Genomic DNA, 22,370 nt, shown 5'->3' on the forward strand with positions numbered 1-22,370 from the left:
ATTTAATAATATTCATGAATATTGGTCAAGAATGTATATGTCAGTATGTTCTGGAAACAGCAGACTAAATATTAAAAAAAAAAAAAAATCAAAAAAAAAAAAATTTCTTGAATATACTGTCGACAGGCCTGTAGTAGGAGAGCATGTACTGTGACCAACAAAAATGTTGTTTTGAGAAATAAATTGTACCAGCATCAAAAAAAAAAAGGTGGAGTGTCAAATACAAGCAAGTCACGATTTGAATGTTAAACCTGTGAACCCACGGTTTGATAGTCCTCCTAGTTTTTCTATTACTTTATAATTAATATGGTGAAGTGAATTCTATTCATTGAGTGGCCTGATGAAAAAAATTTTCATAGCAACACCAACATTGTGTGATCCCCATGACAACATTTTAGTAAATGGAAGCCATTAAATGTAAAACTGAAATCATATTCAAGAGTATAACTAAAGTGACCTATTGTGAAATATTGAATTATTGATGTTTTTACTCTTCAGTTTTATTGATCATAAAATTTGAAATGATGTATGAGAGCAGAGGTACATTACTTGGGGTTTGCAACTATGTTGACATGATACCAAGATCCCGTTTCAATCTTGCTCTCGCATAAGCGTTCCAACTCAGAAAAATTCGAATGCGCATGCCCGAGGTAACTAGGATACTGGGATATCCAGGTTGATCAAAATAGCTGCTCACAATATGACGGATTACGATAACTATATTTTCTGTACATTTTCGATGTATTACATTTTTTCACTATGAATGTGGTAATACATGTTTTATTGTTTTATTACAAACCGCCTATGTCATGTCAGAAGTTCGTAGCACCTGTCTCGCTATCTACGAGATGAGACTTGAATGGGATCTTGACATGATGTCACCATACAGTACTATGCGCGTTGCAAACCCCAAGAAATGTACCTCTGATGAGAGACATTATTATACATCTGGTAGTGGAAACAATAGTTTTTATTTCACACGAGACACTGTACTATTGTGTTTAAAAGTGTTATAGGCATTTCAGATGTCTTATTTTAATAAAAAGTTTGATTCACGTTACTGTAAAATATTTTATTTTAGCTGGAATTAATAATTTTCACTGAAAAGATCTTTTGGGTGTTTTGTATGGAATTTATTTTCACTGATTTTTGACGAGTTCAATGTACAATATAGGAAGAAAGGTATATTCGCTGGATTTTATATTCACTGAATCATTCCTTCAGTGAGAATAAATGGTTTTACAGTATGTTACTTAGATATACTGTATGTGTTCTGCTTCAGCAGAATATAATAAAATTTATCCATTTTGTGTGCAATTCAGTTCTTCTAACCTCATCACCACCAGTTCCCTCTTTCATCCCAAATTCACAAAATAGTCCTGTTTATAGTCTTGATTGATTGATTGTTTTTAAGCTAAACGTGTGATTATCTTAGCTAGCGTGGCTAACACCTTGGCACTATATATTGCGGCATTACAGATTGAGAGTATTGGCTAGCTGGCTCGACACGCACAGCAGGCGTTGTTTCCCCAACCCACCCTCCCTTTTTGTTTATTTTATGCTTGTAGTTTTTATAGATTTAGTTTGTAGTTACAGATTTTGAGCTTTGTAGTTTATAGTTTTTGAGGTACTTCACATTACCTCATAGGGATGTATCCTTCCATATGGGGCTTTTCATATGGTGGCTTCTGCGCATGCGCCAACCAAGCGCCAGTTTATGAAATAAATTATGGTCAGCAGTCCCTGACTGCCCAACCTTATTCTCGGTCTATTGCTTCTTTGACTTAGCCTAGTTTTGACAGTTCATTTAAGTGTGCAATTCAGTTCTTCTAACCTCATCACCACCAGTTCCCTCTTTCATCCCAAATTCACAAAATAGTCCTGTTTATAGTCTGCACTTTGCTTCAGAAAATTTGGACAAAAATAGCCAAATTTTTTGGGGAAAAACTGAAAATTGACTCAAATTTTGTTTGTTGGCTCCAAAATTAAGGTTCACTTCCAGAAATATTGAAGAATATAAGAAAAAAGTGCAGAGAAATATCATCTGACAGACAGCCTTTTGATATTTGTTTCTTTTAAATTGCAGACAGAAACAACTGCAGACAATGCAAAGTTGGTTGAAAATGATAAAGATAACGAAAAAGGTCAGAGCAGCTTATCCGGAGCTAGCATCAATAGTATAAACAGTATCATAGGCTCTGGCATTCTGGGTAAGTTATAATCACTTATTTCTAGCAGTGAATGGCCAGAGCTGTTTTTCAATGTCTATTTTTATCTTCTGCTTCGACAGTCAGAAAACATGTACTGCATCTATCTGAAGTAATTTCTCTAATGTACTTGCACGACTAAAGCTAGCTGATAAAATAGGATGTAATTGTATACATATGAAATCAATTTATTTTGAGAATCGATGGCCGGTTACTGACTACTGACCATTTTTGTTCTAACTGTCACGGACCATTTCTCGAACATGCCTTCAGGGCCAATGTCATTGAAACTCATGCGGGCATAATTTTCTGATGCATTTCATTCTGTTAAGCGATTTGATTCAAAATGGCCGACTAACGGCTGGTTTTTTTTCGAGAGTACTTTCTGTGATATGGCATATTGGTTTATTTTCCATCTATTAGTGATAGAATCATGGTAAATGACTTGAATGACCCCTCCCCATTGAATCTTGAGCTGTCCATACTTATAATACCCAGTGTAAAGTAAAGATATTTATTATAACTTTTCATGTTATAAACATTCCTTTTATGGTGTCTTAGACAACAAAACTAAGTGATTCAGTTAATTGAAATTTCATCACATATATAGTCAGTTATTACTAAATACAATCAGAAATCATACTACATTAAATTCAATAGCTTATTATACAACCCCGCCCCCACCTACTTTCTAATAGTCAACTTTTGGTGTGTGTGTATGTTTTTGTTGTTGTAGGAATGCCATATGCAATGCGTAGTGCCGGATTACCACTGGGTTTTATTCTTATGTTTGGAGTTGCCATAGTGACAGGTAAGTAATACTAAATATTCTCAAGACACCCCGTATTTGTTCGATTAGTAGCAGATGCGATAATGTAAATTTCACAGGTACATGGTCAAAATAAGTGACATTTTAATTATCCAGTATACAATAAAGTGAAAATTTGGGTTAGAGATTCTTTTTTCTTTTTTTTTTTTTGTAGTTCTCAATTCAATCAATCATACATGGAGAACATTACACCATAATGTGATGAATAAAATGCATATTTTAACAAAACCATTTTGGCTAAGGTGAGAAAAGTTACAGTGGATGTAAAAGGGGTTATTGATCCATTCACTGAATATTTCAAAATTCCCTGCAAAGCTGCATACATAATCTATTGAAATAGGTAATATTTTTAATGCTTATTATTAATCCAATCTTCAGTTTATTCCTTTAGTGTGCTACAAGCACAAGAGATGTGCTTCTAATGTAGACCAAATCTACTGTGTAGTTATTTAGAATAGAATAGAATAGAATAGATTTATTCCACCAGAAAAAAGAGACAATTGTACAGGGAACTTTATCTGAATGAATAATAATAATATATATATTATTCCTGGTGGGGACCAGAGAGGTAGTTCTAGCAGAACTAATCTAGTCCCTGGCCCCAAAACCATACTTAACTGTTAAAATATACGTTGTTGTGAATAGTGATACACAAAAAAATTATATTGTTAAGTTAAAAATAAATAAATAAATACATAATTAAGTAAGTAAAGAGACTACAAACTCTCATAATCAATAATAATGAAGAAAACAAAAATAGACAATACTAGTACATATACTACAATAATGCAAGTATTTATACATTAGTTAAAAGATATTTTTTTAATGCCGTTTTGAACGAGTTTCGTAAAGTTAATATTTTTAACGAAGTTGGGAGCTCATTCCAATGTTTTACAAGAGAAAATGTCAGACTTTTCTTAGTTGAACTTAAATTAATTTCTGGTGTGGCAAGTTTCTCAGAGGTTACTGATCGTGTATGGTATGGATGTGATATTGATAAGGCGTAATGATCCAGAGAGTGTGCATGGCGGCCATTTTTCAAATCGTATGCAAATAAACATGTATTGTACTTACATAATTTATACACATCAAGAATGCCAAGTTGCAGGAAAAGTGGTGTGGTACTTGCTCGAAAATGAGAGAAAGAAATTAATCTGACAAACTTTTTTTGTAATTTAAAAATTGGATCAATATATGTGCTAAAAGTGTGTCCCCATATTTCTATACAATAAGCAATGTGTGGGAGAATCAACGAGTTGTAAAGTAATATCATAATGGATTTTGGTAAATAATGCCTCAAGTATGAGATTATCCCAATTGTTTTACTGATTTTTTTAACAATGTTATCGATATGGGGTCTCCAACAAAGTGTTGAGTCAAGCGTGACACCTAAATAAACAGCTGACGACACCATTCTTAATGACAAATCATCAATTGATAATACGCCCTCAATAGTTGTTTTTCTTTGAGCTGTCTGAAAAATCATGAAATTTGTTTTGTCAATGTTTATCGTTAATTTATTTGATTTACACCAGGTAGCAACTTTATTTAATTCAATATTAAGTGTGTGAAGGTTTACAGAACGGTCTTTTACGGAATAAAATAGACTGGTGTCATCAGCAAATAGTCTGAATGAAAAAAGGGGGGATGATCGAGAAATGTCATTAATATAAACTAAAAAAAGAAGAGGGCCTAGGATTGACCCTTGTGGTACCCCTGTGGAAATAGTTTCACAGTCAGAATCATTGTTTTTAGTACTGACATATTGTTTCCGACCGTCCAAAAAAGTTTTAAACCAGTTCAAAGTTGACCCTCTAATCCCATATTGTTGTAGTTTAGCTAGCAAAATACTGTGATCAATGGTATCGAAAGCTTTTCTCAAATCTATAAAAGCACCAAGTGTGACAAAACCTTCATCTATTCTTTTTGAGATTTCAGCTGTGAGATCAGCTAAGGCGAGTTTAGTGCTATATTGCTTTCGGAACCCGTACTGATTTTCTGAAAGAATTTTAAATTTGTCCATAAAGGCACACAACTGTTTATTGGCGAATGATTCGAATAGTTTGCTGAAGACAGGTAAAACGGAAATCGGCCTGTAGTTTCCAACTTCATAAGCACACCCTTTCTTGAAAATGGGAGTCACCCGTGCTTTTTTCAGTTTGTCAGGGAATACACCTTTCGACAAGGAACAATTTATAATATAGGCGATAGGTTCGGCAATATATTCAGCAGCCACTTTCACAAGTTTTGGGTGAATACCGTCATAACCAACGGATTTACGAATGTCAAATTTGTCAATTTCATTTAAGACATCGTGTGCACAGACAGGGCGAAAGAAAAATGACTCTGATTGTCTGTTGCCAAGGTAGTCATTAAAATTGGTGTTACAGGTAATCTCCGAAGCAAGCTTTGGGCCAATGTTAACAAAGTAAGAATTGAACAAATGTGCAATATCCTTACTGTTTGTAACAAATTCTTCTGGTTTGGTGGTTGATTTTAATTTTTGAGGGGTTCCAGCTTTGCACATGTTTCCATTCATTATTTCATTAATGGCCTGCCATGTTTTATTATTATTGCCAGCGGAGGTGCAAAATCTGTCACGAAAATACGACTTTTTGGCAGCTTTCAACAGTTTACAGAGAATATTACGGTACTTTTTATACTGATTATGTACTATTGAGCTGACAGAATGTCGTTTTGTTTTAGAAAATAGTTTGTGTTTATTTTTAATAGAGACAAGCAGTCCCTTAGTAATCCAGGGCTTTTTGAGTGATTTGGACGAAAAACGAGTTTTAATCCTTGGGACATGTTTAGCGACAACGTTGTTAAACAGTTTGTAAAAGGCGTCGTAGGCCAAATTTGGATCTGATATTTCATAAATTGGTATCCATGACGTTTTCGCAACATCCGCTTTGAATGATTCAGGATTAAACAAAGAAAAGTCATGTTTGTAACTATTTGTTGGATTTGTGTTAAATATATGACGTAAATGTTTAAAAACAGCAAAAATTGGAAAATGATCACTAAGATCCGCCTCTAGGGTACCGGCTTCAATAAAATAATCAAAAAAATTCACAAGACAGTGATCTATTGTTGTAGATGTTGATTCGGTTACTCTAGTTGGAGAGTGTATAATTTGTTGAAAATTATTGGCATTGAGAACTGTGTCATAGGCAGCATGCGCATTATTGCTGCTAGCAACATCAATGTTGACATCGCCAAGAAAAATACATTTTTTATTGGCACAAAAAGTTTCAAGACAATGCTCAAAACTATCAAGGAAATCTTGCACAGAGGTATTGGGCTTACGGTAAATTACACCTATTATAACTTGTTTGTTGTCCAATGTAGTTTCAACAAATAAACACTCACAATGACTTAGAATAACTGAGTCAATAACAGTATAAGGCAATGATTCGTGTATATAGAGACCAACACCACCTCCTGAAGTAGATGTGCGGCAATTTGAAATAAAATTGTAAGATGGCAGATTATAAATTGAGGTGTCAGAATTACTGTGCAACCACGTCTCACTGAGACCAATGACTGACAATTTCATTTTCAGAAGGTGTAAAAGAGTTGAAAGGTCGTCAAAATGTGCACTAATGGATCTAACATTCAAATGTAAGGCAGAAAAGGAATTTACTGACAATGACTCACTGTTGTTAAATTGCTCGATTGAATAAGATTCACAGTTGTAATTACTGGATAGCAATGAGTCTGTTACGTCAGGATCCATGAATAATTCAGCTTTTCACGCTGCAAACAGTCACATTAACATATTTTGCAAAGACTGTCTTCGTTTGGAATGTAGACAACTGGTGAATTCTCGTCTTTCTTTGTTAAAATTTTGCCATAATGTGTCCATAGAAATTTCCAGCCACACTGTTTCCTTTTGGTGTTTACCTTAGTAAATAAAGCTTTCCCAATAGGCGTTAAGTTCTCATTTATATATATATCATTTGTAACTTCGTAACCGAGACTAACTACTGTGTAGTTAACTACTGTGTAGTTAGCTAACAGTCATACCCATTGCAGGCAAGACTTTGTTTGACCATTTGTCATCATAGTATTTGATGGTTGACCATGAACTTATTTCCTGACACAAAATCCTATAGGATTGCTATTTGTCCTATAGGAATTCTATAGGAAACTTTTGTATGGGTATGTCAATTACAGTTGAGTTAACATATGGTATAATAATTAAATTCATGTATTATATTCACATGTGTCTAACTCAGAATAATTCAACAGAGATATGAGATATTAACCGCTTTATTTAATATGCTTATTTCTACATGTTTTACTGCTACATTTTGTATTTTCACTTTCTTCAAGAAATATTGTATACTTTTAATTATTTCAGCAATGTCTTGTGTGACTCAAAAATGGAATTCATTCTCAACTTTAAATATCCATAATAAATGGCATACACACAAAAAGCATTATTATACATCTGTAACGCCATAAGTTACAGCGTGCCATAATTTGGTGGTATTTTACGTGTTATTTTCATCCTACCATATTAGGAAATGCGAATTCCAAATATGGAATGATTACGCGAATGATTGGCTGCTACCAGAGTTTGACCAGACTCTACACAAAAAAGTTTGCTGATTCTTTCAAAACATTTTGAATTTCTGCATTCCCATGGTGTATTCTTGGAAGGAAAAGATGTATAATAATAAGGTTATTACGAGGAAACCTCAAAGTATGCACTCAGATAGTACATTGTCACATCGACCTCCGCTGTGATGAAATAATTATAGTAAGGGGTGAACTTTTGGAAACTGGAAGGAAGAGGGGGATAGCAAAATTGAAAAAAAAAAATAGCACAAGAAAAAATCATGGAAAAACATCCTGCAGGAGCAATAACAGAAAGAACATAATTCTACATACCTGTTTCTTACAGAACAAAGATAAAGAAGAGATAAAGAAATTGAAGCAAATTCATTTAAAAAAAAAATATTTTGCATATATTTCTGCCACTTCGTTCCAGAGTTTCTAATGATCACCCAAAAGTAAAAATATCTAAATTGCTACTGTTGACATCACGAATGTAGAACTGAGACTGAAGACAGTAGGACTTCAGGCAATTATACCCATCAAGACCATCTGGTGAATGTTACATACAATTGAGCAATGAATTGGGTAGCAATAAATATAAATTATTATGCTAATCTGCAAAACATAATTTATATTTGCATATGTACTAATTCAGAATGTGCTAATAATTCATTTTTTCAATGAATTTGTCTTTTAAAGCCACTGTGTCAATTTTTGTATTAAATGTCAAGTTTGTCTCATTTCATTTGTAGATTACTCGCTCGTCCTTCTCATTAAAGGCGGCCATCTTTCAGGTACTAACACCTACCAAGACCTTGTGAGGGCAGCATTTGGTAAGCCAGGCTACATTTGGTTATCAGCAATACAGTTTCTATATCCATTCATTGGTATGTACCCATATTTTATTATTCAGTTATACAATTTTTTTTTTCACGATCTCACAGCAATAATTCTTACACCCCGTCCCCAAGTTTTAAAATGGGAAACCCCTTATGAGACATATAATTGTGCAATGCTTTTAACCTTGTAACCTTTTTGATGCTTCATCATTACTGTAAGTATCGTCATGGAAAATTCACATAATTTGTATCTGATCTATATCTATGGAAATGGTAATCCACAAACCCCAATTCTTCACATGATGTTGTTGATCCTTAACACTATTCTGTTACAGACTGTAGATCCTCTGTCAACATTGATGACAGAGTCGAGCTGTTCATATACAGGTGATTGTCCATCAACAATTACATTTTCAACTTCTTTTTAAAAACTACCAGCTCAATTACTTTAATACTTGGTATTTAGGTACCATGGGTGGCACTCTGTCAGATTTGTTCATTTCATGACGATATCTTCAATTCTTTATTTGTAGCAAATTTTTTTTGTAATCTGGGATAAAAAAATTCTGTTTTCAACTTCTGTTTAAAAACTACTGGCTCAATTACTCTGATACTTGGTATTTTTATAATTAATTATAATTTTTTCATAATTTTGGTAAAAAATGCTATTTTCAACTTCTTCTCGAAAACTACCATTTCAATTGCTTTAATACTTAGTATATACATGTAACTACCATGTGTTGTAACAAGATGAGAACAATTGTAATTGCCATGGCAACAACATGATTGTGATATGGCAAGAACATTATGGGAGCACTGATAACCCTGGCAAATAGTTAATATCTCACAGTACAAAACTTCGTTTTGAGGAAAACACTCTACTAAGACAGCAAAGATGTTTCGGCCGTGAGGTCGTTTGTTTGTTTGTTTGTAATTCAATCTATGAAGGATTAGAAGCTTAGTTTGTAATTAGGCCAGACTTTTTTTACTCCTTGTTTCACGAGTTTTTATAGGGCAATTTTTCATCTGCGCGAGACTACTACTACATCTACTTTAATCATGATACTCCCACGAAAATGCAACTTGGGTTTGTTATGCGGCGGGCGGAAAACCTTATTTCATTTTCGGCTCCTGTTCATTCGACGGGTTTGCGAAACAAGGGATAATAAAAGTCTGGCCTTACAAAAGGAAAGTTTATTTCATAGAGGGTCATAAGCTCTCTGGTGTGTTTATGTTTCATGTTATTTTTTACAAATATCATCAAATTTTTAGGAGTACGTGTACTACAATCTTTTCAGTCAGTATATGAATTGAAAATAATGACCCGATCTATTAAATTAAAGTACCACCATTGTCCTTTTGTAAAAAAAACACTACAAACAGGTAAAGTATTGCAATGAAATTTATTAAAATGTGACTCATGTAAATAACACACATGTACAACAGAGATGGTATACCAGCAACGGCAAGGCAAAAATCAAGATATACCGGTAAAATAAAATAAAATTACAAACCATAACCTAATAAACTCAAACAGACAAAAACTAAAATTACAAAGCTATAAACTAATACTCACATTAAAACAGAAATAAATAAATTGGGCGAGGGGGGCTTCTCTCCCATCCCACAAGCGAGTCAGATCCACCTAGGCAAAGGATGACCAGCTAAGCCGAAAAGGGGGTCTGAGGTAGCCATCAAGAAACCAAGAGATCAGAGGGGAGCGTGTGAGGCCGAAAAATGGCTATCAGACCCTGAAATGGGGGGCAGGATGAAATCTATGGGTCCCACTTGATGCATACAATGCATGTAATAAACTTTGTTTATTTACACAAATTATTACACTTTCTGTGCAGTGACTAACGAGTGAAAATGAGGAGAGTGGGAGGGGGTTTGTTTTCAGGAGCCTAGTTCTGACAGTGAATTTGTTCATTCGTGGACATGATACATTTGTATATGTGAGTTGATTTGTGTTCTTTATTATTCCAGCCATGATCAGCTATAATATTATCATTGGTGACACAATGACTAAAGTGCTCATGAGGATATTCAGAAGTAAGTCAATACAGTAAATCCATTTAATCCATAGAGCAGATGTGCTTCAGGTCAAAGGTTATGCAGGTGGTTATGCTGATGTGCAATCTATTTGCATATACATACTGACATTGAAAGTACTGTAAAATACTTTATTTTAGCTGGAATTAATTTTCACTGAAAAGACTTTTTGGGTGTTTTGTATGGAATTTATTTTCACTGATTTTTGATGAGTAGAATGTAAAATATACTAAAAAAGGTATATTCACTGGACTTTATTTTCACTGAAGTGAAAATAGCGAGAATAAATTCCAAGCTTATTCTCCAGTAGTCACGATTTTCATAATGGAAGGACTTTAAGGTTTTTTTTCTTTGTTAATAAAAAAACAGTTTCTGGTCCTGATATATGTTGAAGAAACAATTTTTTTGTTCTGTTTTTTTCTTATGACATTTAAAATATTTTGGTGAAGATCAAAAAACAAACAAAAAACTCCTTATATTGCTTTATATTGTCAAAGTTTATACTATTTTGAAATTACAGGAGTAATATAATTTATATCTAAGGGACTTTGACTTAATCAAACCACATAAAATTCTTAAAATAATAAATGATTACATGAAAAACTAGACAAATTGCAGTACTGTAACAATAAAATGAGAACAAACTTCAAGAAACATTCATTGATGAAAATGACAAAATTCGTCATGATGGCAAAAATTGAAAGTCATTTTATCCTTGAACACAATAAATGAAGCCTGCATGATAAATACTATATACTGTATGGTCGTGCCCTACAGACATCTGTATTTTCTGTAAACTAACTTAATTTAATGATTCAGATCTAAAATAATCAAGAAAAATTCATCAGTAAAACACTGATAATTTGATAATGTCTTGCAATTTATTTTTAGATCTTCGCTAAATCAATATTTTTTTTTTGTAATAAATATTTCAGAGGGCCTCAAGACAGGGAGTTTATTTTGTTTCCATGAGCTCAAAAATTATTATTTTAAAAATTTCTAGCTGTGATGTTTTACAATACTGTCGAGTGTTAATTATGTTCCTATTGAATGTATCTGGACACTGAATTGTGTTGTGAACCGACAGCTGCATTATCCCCACGGTATCCCATGCACTCATACTCACGAAGGGTGTTCAATACTTTTTCTAATGTATCAGTAAAAAAATGTGTTTTCTTGCTGACTTAATATATTTTGCTATCCTACCTTCACTATTCTCACTGCTATTCTACGTGTTTTGTTGTAGTACCGTCAGCAGCTCGTAAGTAGCATGTTTGTACCTGTTACTGTCTTCTAATTTTTTCTTTTCATGCTAATAAACATATTAGATTTTTTTATCATAATCAACAAATCTTATCAATTATTTGTTTCCATTTTCTGATTACTTATTACATTCATCCACAGTCCCACAATGAGGGACTGTGATTCATCATAACCATATCATTTCCACCAATATAATCTAACCATCATGAGAAGATGGCAAAATAGTAATCGAGGATGGCCATAAGATATTTTTATTGTATGCAATTGCTGTCAGCCTTTTGAGCACTATATTTTTCCCGCCAATATTTTCCTGCAACATTTTCCCTAATTTTAAGCAATATTTCTATAATTTTTTGGATCATCTTTGACCAAATCTGTAAAAAATGTTTTATTTATATGCGAATGGTGTAAAAAAATAAGGCATATGTATTTTTGGACATAAAACATGAATATCAGTTTATTTGGATTCGACTTTGACTAAAATATTTTCATGTTGTGTGGCGTAGAATGTTTTCAGGATTTCTGTAGGTTATTTGATTAAAGCATCTTTTTTTGGCGATGTCTGATTGCTGAGTAGAAGACATGCAGTGATAATATAAGTAGTGATGTGGTGGTGTTGTATGTATGTGGTGGTTTGAGTCATGCACACAGTATGTTTACTTTGATTAACATGGTATTCAGTGTTATTTCTAGACCTACTCTATGCGTAGAACTTAACTACTTGCTAGGTTTTACTCGTACTTATTTCACTGATTACACTAAATTGAAAACCCAGTGAGTAGGCAAAGTTAATCATAGAATTTGTCTTTCTAGGTGAGTGAAACTAAAACCAAGTGAACTCAATGAGTATTTATCCTTTCACAGGCAATCCAACTATAGAGGGCAGTATATATACTCACTAGAAAAGCTACTTTGATTTGCATGTATACTACTATAAGATGCAATTGTTTCCCTGCAGTTGGCTTCAAATTTTGTTACAGAACATTAATTGAACCTAGAAACTACAATAACATGTGTGGTTGCCATGGTGATGGGTATAAATGATACACTCCATTTCAAACATTTTGATAATTTTCTATTTGCATGTTTTTCATGACATACATTACCACTCCATCATCTTCTTCTTTTTTCTCCAGTTGGCTCGGAGCATGTGTTAGCCAATCGCTATTTTGTTATCAGCTTATCAACAGTATTAGTAACTCTTCCAATATCTGCCTATAGGAATATATCAAAGCTTGTTAAGGTATGACAATTCAATCTCACTTGATGACCTAAATATGTAGTTGATGAATATCAGATTGCATTATGTAGTTGACCAATCAGATTGCATTGTGTAGTTGACCAATCAGATTACATAATTTAGTAGCCCAATCAGATTACAATATGTAGTTGACCAATCAGATTGCATTGTGTAGTTGACTAATCAGATTACAATATGTAGTTGACCAATCAGATTACATTGTGCAGTTGACCAATCAGATTACAATATGTAGTTGACCAATCAGATTGCATTATGTAGTTAAACCAATCAGATTGCACTGTGTAGTTGACTAATCAGATTACAATATGTAGTTGACCAATCAGATTACATTGTGTAGTTGACCAATCAGATTACAATATGTAGTTGACCAATCAGTTTGCATTGTGTAGTTGACTAACCAGATTGAATTATGTAGTCGACCAATCAGAGTGCACTGTGCAGTTAACTAATCATATTTCAATATGTAGTTGACCAATCAGATTCCATTATGTAGTTGACCAATCAGATTGCATTGTGTAGTTGACCAATCACATTGCAAAATGTAGTTGAACCAATCAGATTACAATATGTAGTTAACCAATCAAATTACATTGTGTATAGTTGACTAACCAGATTGAATTATGTAGTTGACCAATCAGAGTGCACTGTGCAGTTAACTAATCATATTCCAATATGTAGTTGACCAATCAGATTCCATTATGTAGTTGACCAATCAGATTCCATTGTGTAGTTGACCAATCAGATTGCATTATGTAGTTGACCAATCAGATTACAATATGTAGTTGACCAATCGACTTGCATTATGTAGTTTACCAATCAGATTACAATACAGTGTATGTAGTTGAACAATAAGATTGCATTATGTAGTTGACCCATCAGATTGCATTAGGTAGTTGACCAATCAGATTGCATAATTTAGGTGACCAATAAGATTGCATATCTTCATTTGGTAGGAGAAAATTTATTTGTTTAAAGAATTTTTTATTCTCTATTCATTTGAGCTCCATCCTATCAATAATAGAAACAAAATGATCAAAATCTCTGTGTGGTAAAATGTGATACATTTTATTGCAAAAGAGAAGTGCTGTGACAGACTTTAATACAGGTACATGTATATATATAGTGGTGAATAAAATTCTGTGAGCAAAATTTTCCCCACTGGATTATTAAGGAATCAATACATTGTTATTACAAGAAAACACTACATACTTTGCGGAATTGTCTGGAAGACATTTCAAATCCGATATGACGTGCCATTGACACACAAATATTTGCTGTGATGCAACTATTTGTATTAATTCATTGGCACATCACCAATGCACAGAACATATTGTACATTGATATAGCAATCTTGAAAAAACAACTAACTATAGTTATGGAATTTGTAATTTTGTAAATTCACATTTTAAAAACATTAAATGTAGAAAACAAAACAAAAATCACCTATACAGTCACATGCTATTTGTTTTTCTTGAAGACAAGTAGACTTGATTTTGAGGTATTACATTTTGACCCCTGATTCTTACAAAATCAAAAATGATAGAGGACACACTGGTCTATATTATTTCGTCATTGTCAGCTAAATGTTATTGTTTTTCCTGCCAGATTTATAACAGTAAATGCATTTCTCTATTTTTATGCATATTTTTTCTCAGAGTTAAAATTAAAATTATATATATCCTAATTATCATTTTTCCAGATTTCTGTCATTTCAATCGTCATGGTTGCATTTATCGTTACTGTAATCATTATAAGACTAGCCACCCTTGGACCGCAAATGTAAGTCGCTGATTTTATTTTAATTTTTTAACAGTTTGGATATATGATTACCATATAAAAAATAGACCACTTGCAGGTTTCAGGTGCATGAGATATTATTTTTTATCCAATCAGCATACCTTTATGCTAGTTTGGAAAGGCATTGTTCACCGCATGCACAATGCTTTAATGTATGAGACAGGTAAAGACAAGGTTATTTAAAGTTCGGTAGTCGTCACGCAGCGCGTGTTCGAATTCATGCAAATAAACAAAATATTTTAAATGCTTTGTATACGTCGCTATGAGTCCCATATCGAACAGGACGCGACACGGCGACTGCCGCCCTTTAGTATGGCAGGTGCTATTTAACAGATTCTTTACAGAGGAAATTTCAGGTTCAGGGTGAACCATTAAAATTGAAAAAAAAATTGTACAAGAAATAATCATAGAAAAGAAATCCTGCACGTCTATTTCTTTAAAAATAAACTTAAAGGAAATAAAAAAGTTACAGTGAATTCATCATGCAAAAAAATTAGCACAAAACTAAATGAAGGAAAAAAATAGTTTGCATATTTATTCTACCACCCCCACCCCCACCCCGATTTTTTAATGGTCCAGCCCTTACTCATAAGGATTTATGTTTCAGACCACCTACATCGCATGCATGGGAATTTGCAAATATACATTTCACACAAGCAATAGGAGTCATGGCATTTGGTAAGTCAGATTTAATAATACGCGACGAGTCATCACATGGTTATGGGTCCCATGTGACATACATATGTATGTACATAACGCATATATATATCTACATTGTTTGCTTACAAAAAATTCAAATGCAAATAATGACTGGCATTGATTACATAGTGTAAACATGAAATGACAAGGGCTTCTTTGATTAACTTTTACACTTCTTGTTTATTTTTCAGCGTTCGTTTGCCATCATAATTCCTTCCTTATCTACGATTCCTTGGAAGAACCGACAGTAAAACGATGGTCAATAGTGGCTCACTATTCAGTTTTCATTTCACTCCTTGTAACTGCATTGTTTGGTGCCTGTGGTTATGCAACTTTCACCGGATATACGCAAGGTATGTACAGTGTAATAGAAAGACAGGCCGTGGTGATCAACGGTCGTCTAGTGTTAAATACTTTATTTTAGCTGAAATTAATTTTCGCTGAAAAGACATTTTGACTGTTTTGTTTGACATTTATTTTCACTGAATTTTGATGAGTTTCCATGTGATTTTATTTTCACTGAATTTTGATGAGTTTCCATGTGATTTTATTTTCAATGATTCATCCTTTCAGCAAAAAAAATTAATTCCAAGTGAAAATAAAGAACTTTATAGAATGTGGTCAAACAAATATTCAGTCCTTGGCACAATATTACCAACATCAGATGAAGTTATTTGTTCATTTCTATTCTACTGTAAAATTTTGTGAGGTGAACCATGGTTGTGTGAAAGGTTAACTGTCATGATCACAAATTTGTAACTCTCTGAATGCCATAAATTTTCCCGCCAACATGTTTATGCAAAATTTTGCATATTTTTTTGTATTTTTAGCTCTGCTGTTGACTTTGTTGAGCAGAGCTTATCATATGAGTGATTGTTCGTCGTCATTTTACTATTTCCTTGAAAACTACAAGCCTGATTGCTTTGATTCTTTGGTTTGACCTGTCTTAGATTTTGATGAATATTTTTGTCATTTTTGGTAAAAAGTGAAATTTTTGACTTCTTGTTAAAAAACACAAATTCGATTACTTTGATATTATACATATAGATACCTCAGGTGGACCTCGCTCAGATTTGCTCATTTTGTGATGATATATATTAAATTCTCAAATTTGTTGTTAAAAAGTGATATTTTTGACTACTAGTTAAAAAACACAAGTTTTAATGCTTTGATATTATACATATAGGTACCTCAGATGGACCTTCCTCAGATTTGTTCATTTCGTGATGATATATATTCAATTGTCTAATTTTGATGAATATTTTGTCATTTTTGGTAAAAAGTGATATTTTTGACTACTTGTTAAAAAAATGCAAGTCCCATTTCTTTGATATCATATATATAGGGTACTATAGGTGGACCTCTCACAGATTTGTGATATCTTCAATTTTATTAATTGAAATGTGCATTGCTAACAGCAGAGCTATTTCAATCGAGAGACGGCTTGTTCTAGAATTTCCTTGTTAATTTTACATTTGTTTAATTTCCCATTGGCAAATGATCTTTACCAAAATTATGGAAAAATTATGAAAAAATTCATCCATTTTTTTCATTTTTATGAATAGTGACCTAAGTTTACTTTGACCCTCAAATTGTTACTAAGTAACTACAAACAATGTTTATTGCAGGAGACATTTTAGAAAACTACTGTAGTGGTGATGATTTGGTTAACGCCGCTAGATTTATATATGGAGTAACTCTTATGTTCACGTTCCCTATAGAATGTTTTGTTACAAGAGAGGTATGTACTAGTTCAACTTAGTTTCGTAGTCTACTGTATTCACTTTATTAAAAGTTTGTAAGACAAATAATACAAATAACAGACTAGCGAGTTGGTCTGAAGTTTGGTGGGCAGGCCTTAGACCAGGAAAAAAAAATTCTGTGTTTCTCATTTCTTGGAAATTTTAAAATGAGACGATTTTTTTTTTTTGAATACTGAGCTAAAATGGGGGAAATTTCAGACCAGTATGAGTACAAGCTCATTTTGGAATGTTTTAGAAGAAAAAAACAACGTCCGAGGCGCATAGTTCAAAATGATGCGTGTAAAAAACGAGAAACAAAGATTTTTTTTTCTCAGCCTTATACGTACAGGTCACAGACCACACATGGACATTCCTAATAATATACTGAAGTCACGGAAACAGCCAATCAGTGACGTCACAGAATTCTGTGCTGCCTACATAGTTACATCACAATTCACCAGACCATTCTTGAGTGTACTCAGGATGGCTGGATTCCAGGCTAATTTCACAATGGAATTGCACTTAGACCCAAATTTGAATTTTTCATATACTACATGGATCATGAAAAATATGATTTAATTAGTTTACCTGTGACACTAGTTGTTATTTACGTAAAGTAAGACTTGAGTGACATGAATTCTTTGATACTAACCTATTAAAACCATGTCATTGAACAGGTCTTATTGTGAGAAAAGTAAAATTATTTATAATTAAAGTAAAAATTGGCAAACAATAATCTGGTAATAGAAAAAGTTACGCTATACCAGTAAATGATAGAATATGGTAAAAACGGATGTAAATTGAATCAGGGATGACAAACTCTTCCAGTTGACATGTGACGTATATTTATGGCATGCAAATAACAGCTAGGTGATGTCATCATATATTTTTTGTTTTTGACTTGTTTTTTTTTTTTTTTTTTTTTTATTTAGAAAAGTTTTTATTTTTTGTTTTATTTTTTAGATTGTAGTTTTTTTTTTTTTTTTTTTTTTAATTTCTTTCTGTAAGACCCTTTTTATCCTTTCCTAAGGATTTTATGCGTCTAATAAAAAAAAAAAATATGAATTTACCAATATTGAAGCTGGCAACCCGAGCTTTAATATTTTCTCTTATTTCCCCACAGGTATTAGACAATATTATATGTAACCTTGGTTATGCAGAAAAACCACAGACATTAACAAGACATCTAGTAGAAACACTTATATTAGTGGCCTTGACTCTAGGCATCTCTATGTCAACAGATTGTCTAGGAATAGTCCTAGAATTGAATGTAAGTATAATGTCTTGTTTCTATGGAAATGTCAGAAGTCTGTCTGTCCTTGTTGTAACTATTGTTGTTTGTTACTTTGTCTCAGTCATTTATTGTCACAGCTCTAGATGTCTGCATGCTTGACACCAATTATTATGTATGCCACAGCTTTATAAAAAATAAAAAAATATTCTGCTTCAATTTAAATTTAGATTTTTTGACCAATCAACTACTGTAAAACAGCGAATTTAGAGAGAGATTTGCTAATTCAAGATGACTTTATTATAAATTCAAAATGGCCAAGGCTTGGGGATTTGTATACAGTAATCCAGAACATAAAAATCTAAGGCGCTTCCTAATTACACTTGACAGTTTTTCTTTGTTTTTATGGAGATGATAATTGCACATTTATTTTGGCATGCGACAGACAAGTATTGTGAAAACAGGAAATCAACAAAGACTAGAGAGATTCGCTGAATCAACATTTCGTTATTACGTCATTTTACCCAAATTCGCTAAAATTGCATATCGCTTTTTCAACATGTTTTACAGTAGTTTATTTGCATAAATAATATACATGTTTGTGTACTTCTCATATTTTCTTTGTCTATTAGACAAAAAAAAAGATTGTTTTTGATCCTGAAATGTTCAAAAAAACTGTCATTTTTTTTTTTTCATTTCAAAACAATATTGACAGAAATATAAAAAAAAAATGGCTGGTTCAGAAGCAAATCTACTTTTTCCTGCCTAATATACACAATTACAAAAACACATAGCTAATAATTTCTCTATATTTTCATTCTATCATTGCAACATACCACAGGGTGTACTGGGTGCGGTTCCTCTTGTATTCATACTGCCTGCTGCTGCTTACTTAAAACTAGAAGAAGGCAAACTGTACTCTTTGCATAAATTACCTGCAATACTCATCTGTATTATCGGTGTCTTTACCATGGTGATGGGAAGCGTAATGTCTGTGATTTTCTCCAAGAATTGTAGTCATGGTAGCGATATGTGGTATTGCCACCAAAATAACACCATGCATAACATCTATGTTGATGGAAATTACACTGATACCTATTTCTCAACTGCTCTTCCATAGCTTTTAAATGTGGTGTAATATGTCTTTTCTGCCCACTGGTATTCTTACAACTTGCATTGGGTATTACTATTGCTCCATAAATTATTACACACTAGTGAGGACGTTACTGTGCAATAAATTAACCTCTACACACTGGTGGTGGCGCTATTGCTCAGTAAATTAACCTCTGCAAACTGGTGAAAGCGTTATTGCTCTGTAAATAAATTTCTACGCACTAGTGAGGGCGCTATTGCTCAGTAAATTAACCTCTACACACTGGTGGGGGTGCTATATTGCTTTATAGTCAATTTACTTCTATACCAGACTATTTATCCTGGTTTTAATGCTATCGTCCATACACAATGAAAAATAGACCACTTTCCCAGAAGTAACAAGACTTAGATGCAGAAATACGCCTGCTTTGTCATCGATAAAAATACAAACATGTTTGCTGATATTCAATAGAAGGAATTTTATTTTTGCATCCCCGATTGGTAAACCCAAAAGCACAATATCACGCATGCATATTTATGTAACACTTCAAAACAGTATGCACACTCATGCAAAACGCTGCATCTTCCACTTCCGGGAATGTGGTCTAAGATCTGGGGCATCTCTTCACGTGCTCATTATATTTGTCACTGAGGGCGCTGTTTAATTCACAATGATTTGCAAATTTGATAATGTACTCTTGCTCTTCTTAGGTTTTTTGCAAAACAATTCTTAACTGAAATATTGAACTTATAATATAGCTGTTGAGCAATATACAACCATTTTGTGTACAGTAGTTTTAAAAAAAAGAAATCATCATTGACCTTTGAACGTATACATGGTGATAAGCATTCAAGATTTCATTGAAATCATTTCTTGTAAGAGTATGCAATTCATATTTCTATGCAAGTTCTAATTCTGACAAATGGCCACCAAGAAGCCATGAATGGACTTGGGTAATCATCAAATGTATGAAAATGAAAATCAGCGAGACTTTTCAGACATCCAATCCAAATAATTTAATTTGGGGTAATTCACAAACAGCATCAAGTACTGTAAAACACTTTATTTTAGCTGGAATAAATTTTTGGGTGTTTGGAATTTATTTTCACTGATTTTTGACGAGTTGAATGTAAAATATAGGAAAAAAGGTATATTTGGTGGACTTTATTTTCACTGAATCATTCCTTCTGCGAAAATAAAGTATTTTACAGTATTACCTGATTTACTCATGAAGATGTTAGACTCGCTTGTGTTAGTTTGGAAATCATTTTGCATGGTCAGTTAAATCTTCTGTGCACATCACCATAGTTACATAGCTCTCATCTCATCTACCATTGATACTGCTTACAATTTCAGGGATGCTTTGCAGCAGTACAACTTGTATTCATTTTGCCAGGTTTGTGTTACTTGAAGTTACAAAAATCCGAACATTTAGGAATGGATAAATTTCTTTCTGGTGGCTTGGTTTTTACCGGTATCCTTGTATCAGTCATAGGAGTTATAACATCTATAGTTTTCTATACACCATGTAACCATGGCAATGATATGTGGTACTGTAACCAGACAACATTGAACAATACAAACATGTCTTACCCTATAGGATAATAACCACACTGGTGTAAAGTGCAGTAACAAACTTTGGGAATTTGTACAAATACTAATGTGTTAAGGGTTTGACCATTAGAAACATTGGGGTTGAATTGTATTTTTTCTTTCCCCATGATGTTGCTGTTAATTTGGTGTTTCCCTTCAAACGTTTTTGCCCGAAATTCACCATCAATCAATAGGTGATTTTCCGTACAATTGCGAGATCTCGCGAGATGCATGAAAGACGCGCGTCGAACGTCTGCCGCAAAAATCGAACGATTTGATTTTGAACTAGAATTTCTTTATTTCGTAGCTTACATTGACCGGCCGATCTTCGACAGAGGAATATTGCTTCCGAATACCCTTACTTAATCGAAATTGCCTATCATCAAATGTGGACAGCACATTATTAAGCGATGTTTGACGCGACTACAACGCTATGACCTTTGTTTGTCCTGTTTTTATGTTCGATTTAACGCATAACGCGTGATTCTCACAGTAAACGGAAAATGGTCTATTTGCCCCACCCTAGAGATTCTGTTGTCAACTCCTTCCACAAAATAGTCCCATTTTTGAATTGAACTATGCATGCTAGCCGTTACAAAGTCAAATTCACTCCACAATGTCACTTTTAATAAAATTTTCAACTTGAGACGAAATATCACTACAGGCGAAAACGAAATCCATTGAAATGTTAAAGTCTGTTTACAATGGTGTTGTCATATTAATTTGATTTTAAATGTAAATTATTTATGTCCATGTTTGTATACATTGTTTTATCAACTCACTATTGTTTGTATATATTGTCCAGATTGTCTACATGTGAAAATAAATATTTATTTCAAGGAATATTTTTTTGCTGTCATTATTAAAACTCTGCATACATACACTGGCGAAGAAAGAATTGTGCTGCTGCCAGGATTAGTAAAATGGTCACTAGTCGGCCATTTTGATTCAAAGCATGGTAAGAAACGGTTGAAGACGCGTTCAAATTTTGCAATTTGATGAAAATAGCTGCCAGTTTGCTTAGTTTTATTTAAATAAAACATTAAACCCATTGTGTAAAATTTTTGTACCAGATTTAAGCCAATTGTGTAAAAAATCTAAAAAATTTAAAGTGATGGGTGGATGAAATGCGTATGCTTGTTTTTTGCACTTCAACTGACGAAGAATATACGTTATTCCAAAATTTTAAAAAGGCAAA

The 22,370-nt window shown here is 33.2% G+C and overlaps 1 protein-coding gene across 3 annotated transcripts in view; it reads left to right on the forward strand.

Annotated features, from left to right (window-relative positions):
• Positions 1-22,015, forward strand: part of LOC100373283 (putative sodium-coupled neutral amino acid transporter 11) — a 62,307-nt gene extending 40,292 nt beyond the window's left edge. For 2 of the 3 annotated variants that reach the window (XM_006822054.3, XM_085501301.1), the window contains 11 exons: positions 2,087-2,210; positions 2,944-3,018; positions 8,355-8,489; positions 10,428-10,493; positions 12,893-12,999; positions 14,717-14,796; positions 15,422-15,492; positions 15,705-15,866; positions 17,142-17,254; positions 18,379-18,525; positions 19,328-19,770. In XM_006822054.3, coding sequence (XP_006822117.2) covers positions 2,087-2,210; positions 2,944-3,018; positions 8,355-8,489; positions 10,428-10,493; positions 12,893-12,999; positions 14,717-14,796; positions 15,422-15,492; positions 15,705-15,866; positions 17,142-17,254; positions 18,379-18,525; positions 19,328-19,606 — 1,359 coding nt within the window. In that variant the 3' untranslated portion in view covers positions 19,607-19,770. Of the gene's footprint in view, positions 1-2,086; positions 2,211-2,943; positions 3,019-8,354; positions 8,490-10,427; positions 10,494-12,892; positions 13,000-14,716; positions 14,797-15,421; positions 15,493-15,704; positions 15,867-17,141; positions 17,255-18,378; positions 18,526-19,327; positions 19,771-20,935 lie in introns of those variants that run through there. The other variant, XM_085501300.1, reaches the window with a different exon arrangement.
• The last annotated feature ends 355 nt before the right edge of the window (positions 22,016-22,370 follow it).

This window comes from Saccoglossus kowalevskii, chromosome 7 (assembly GCF_978046115.1).
Source record: "Saccoglossus kowalevskii chromosome 7, keSacKowa6.1, whole genome shotgun sequence".
NCBI classification, from domain to species: Eukaryota; Metazoa; Hemichordata; class Enteropneusta; family Harrimaniidae; genus Saccoglossus; species Saccoglossus kowalevskii.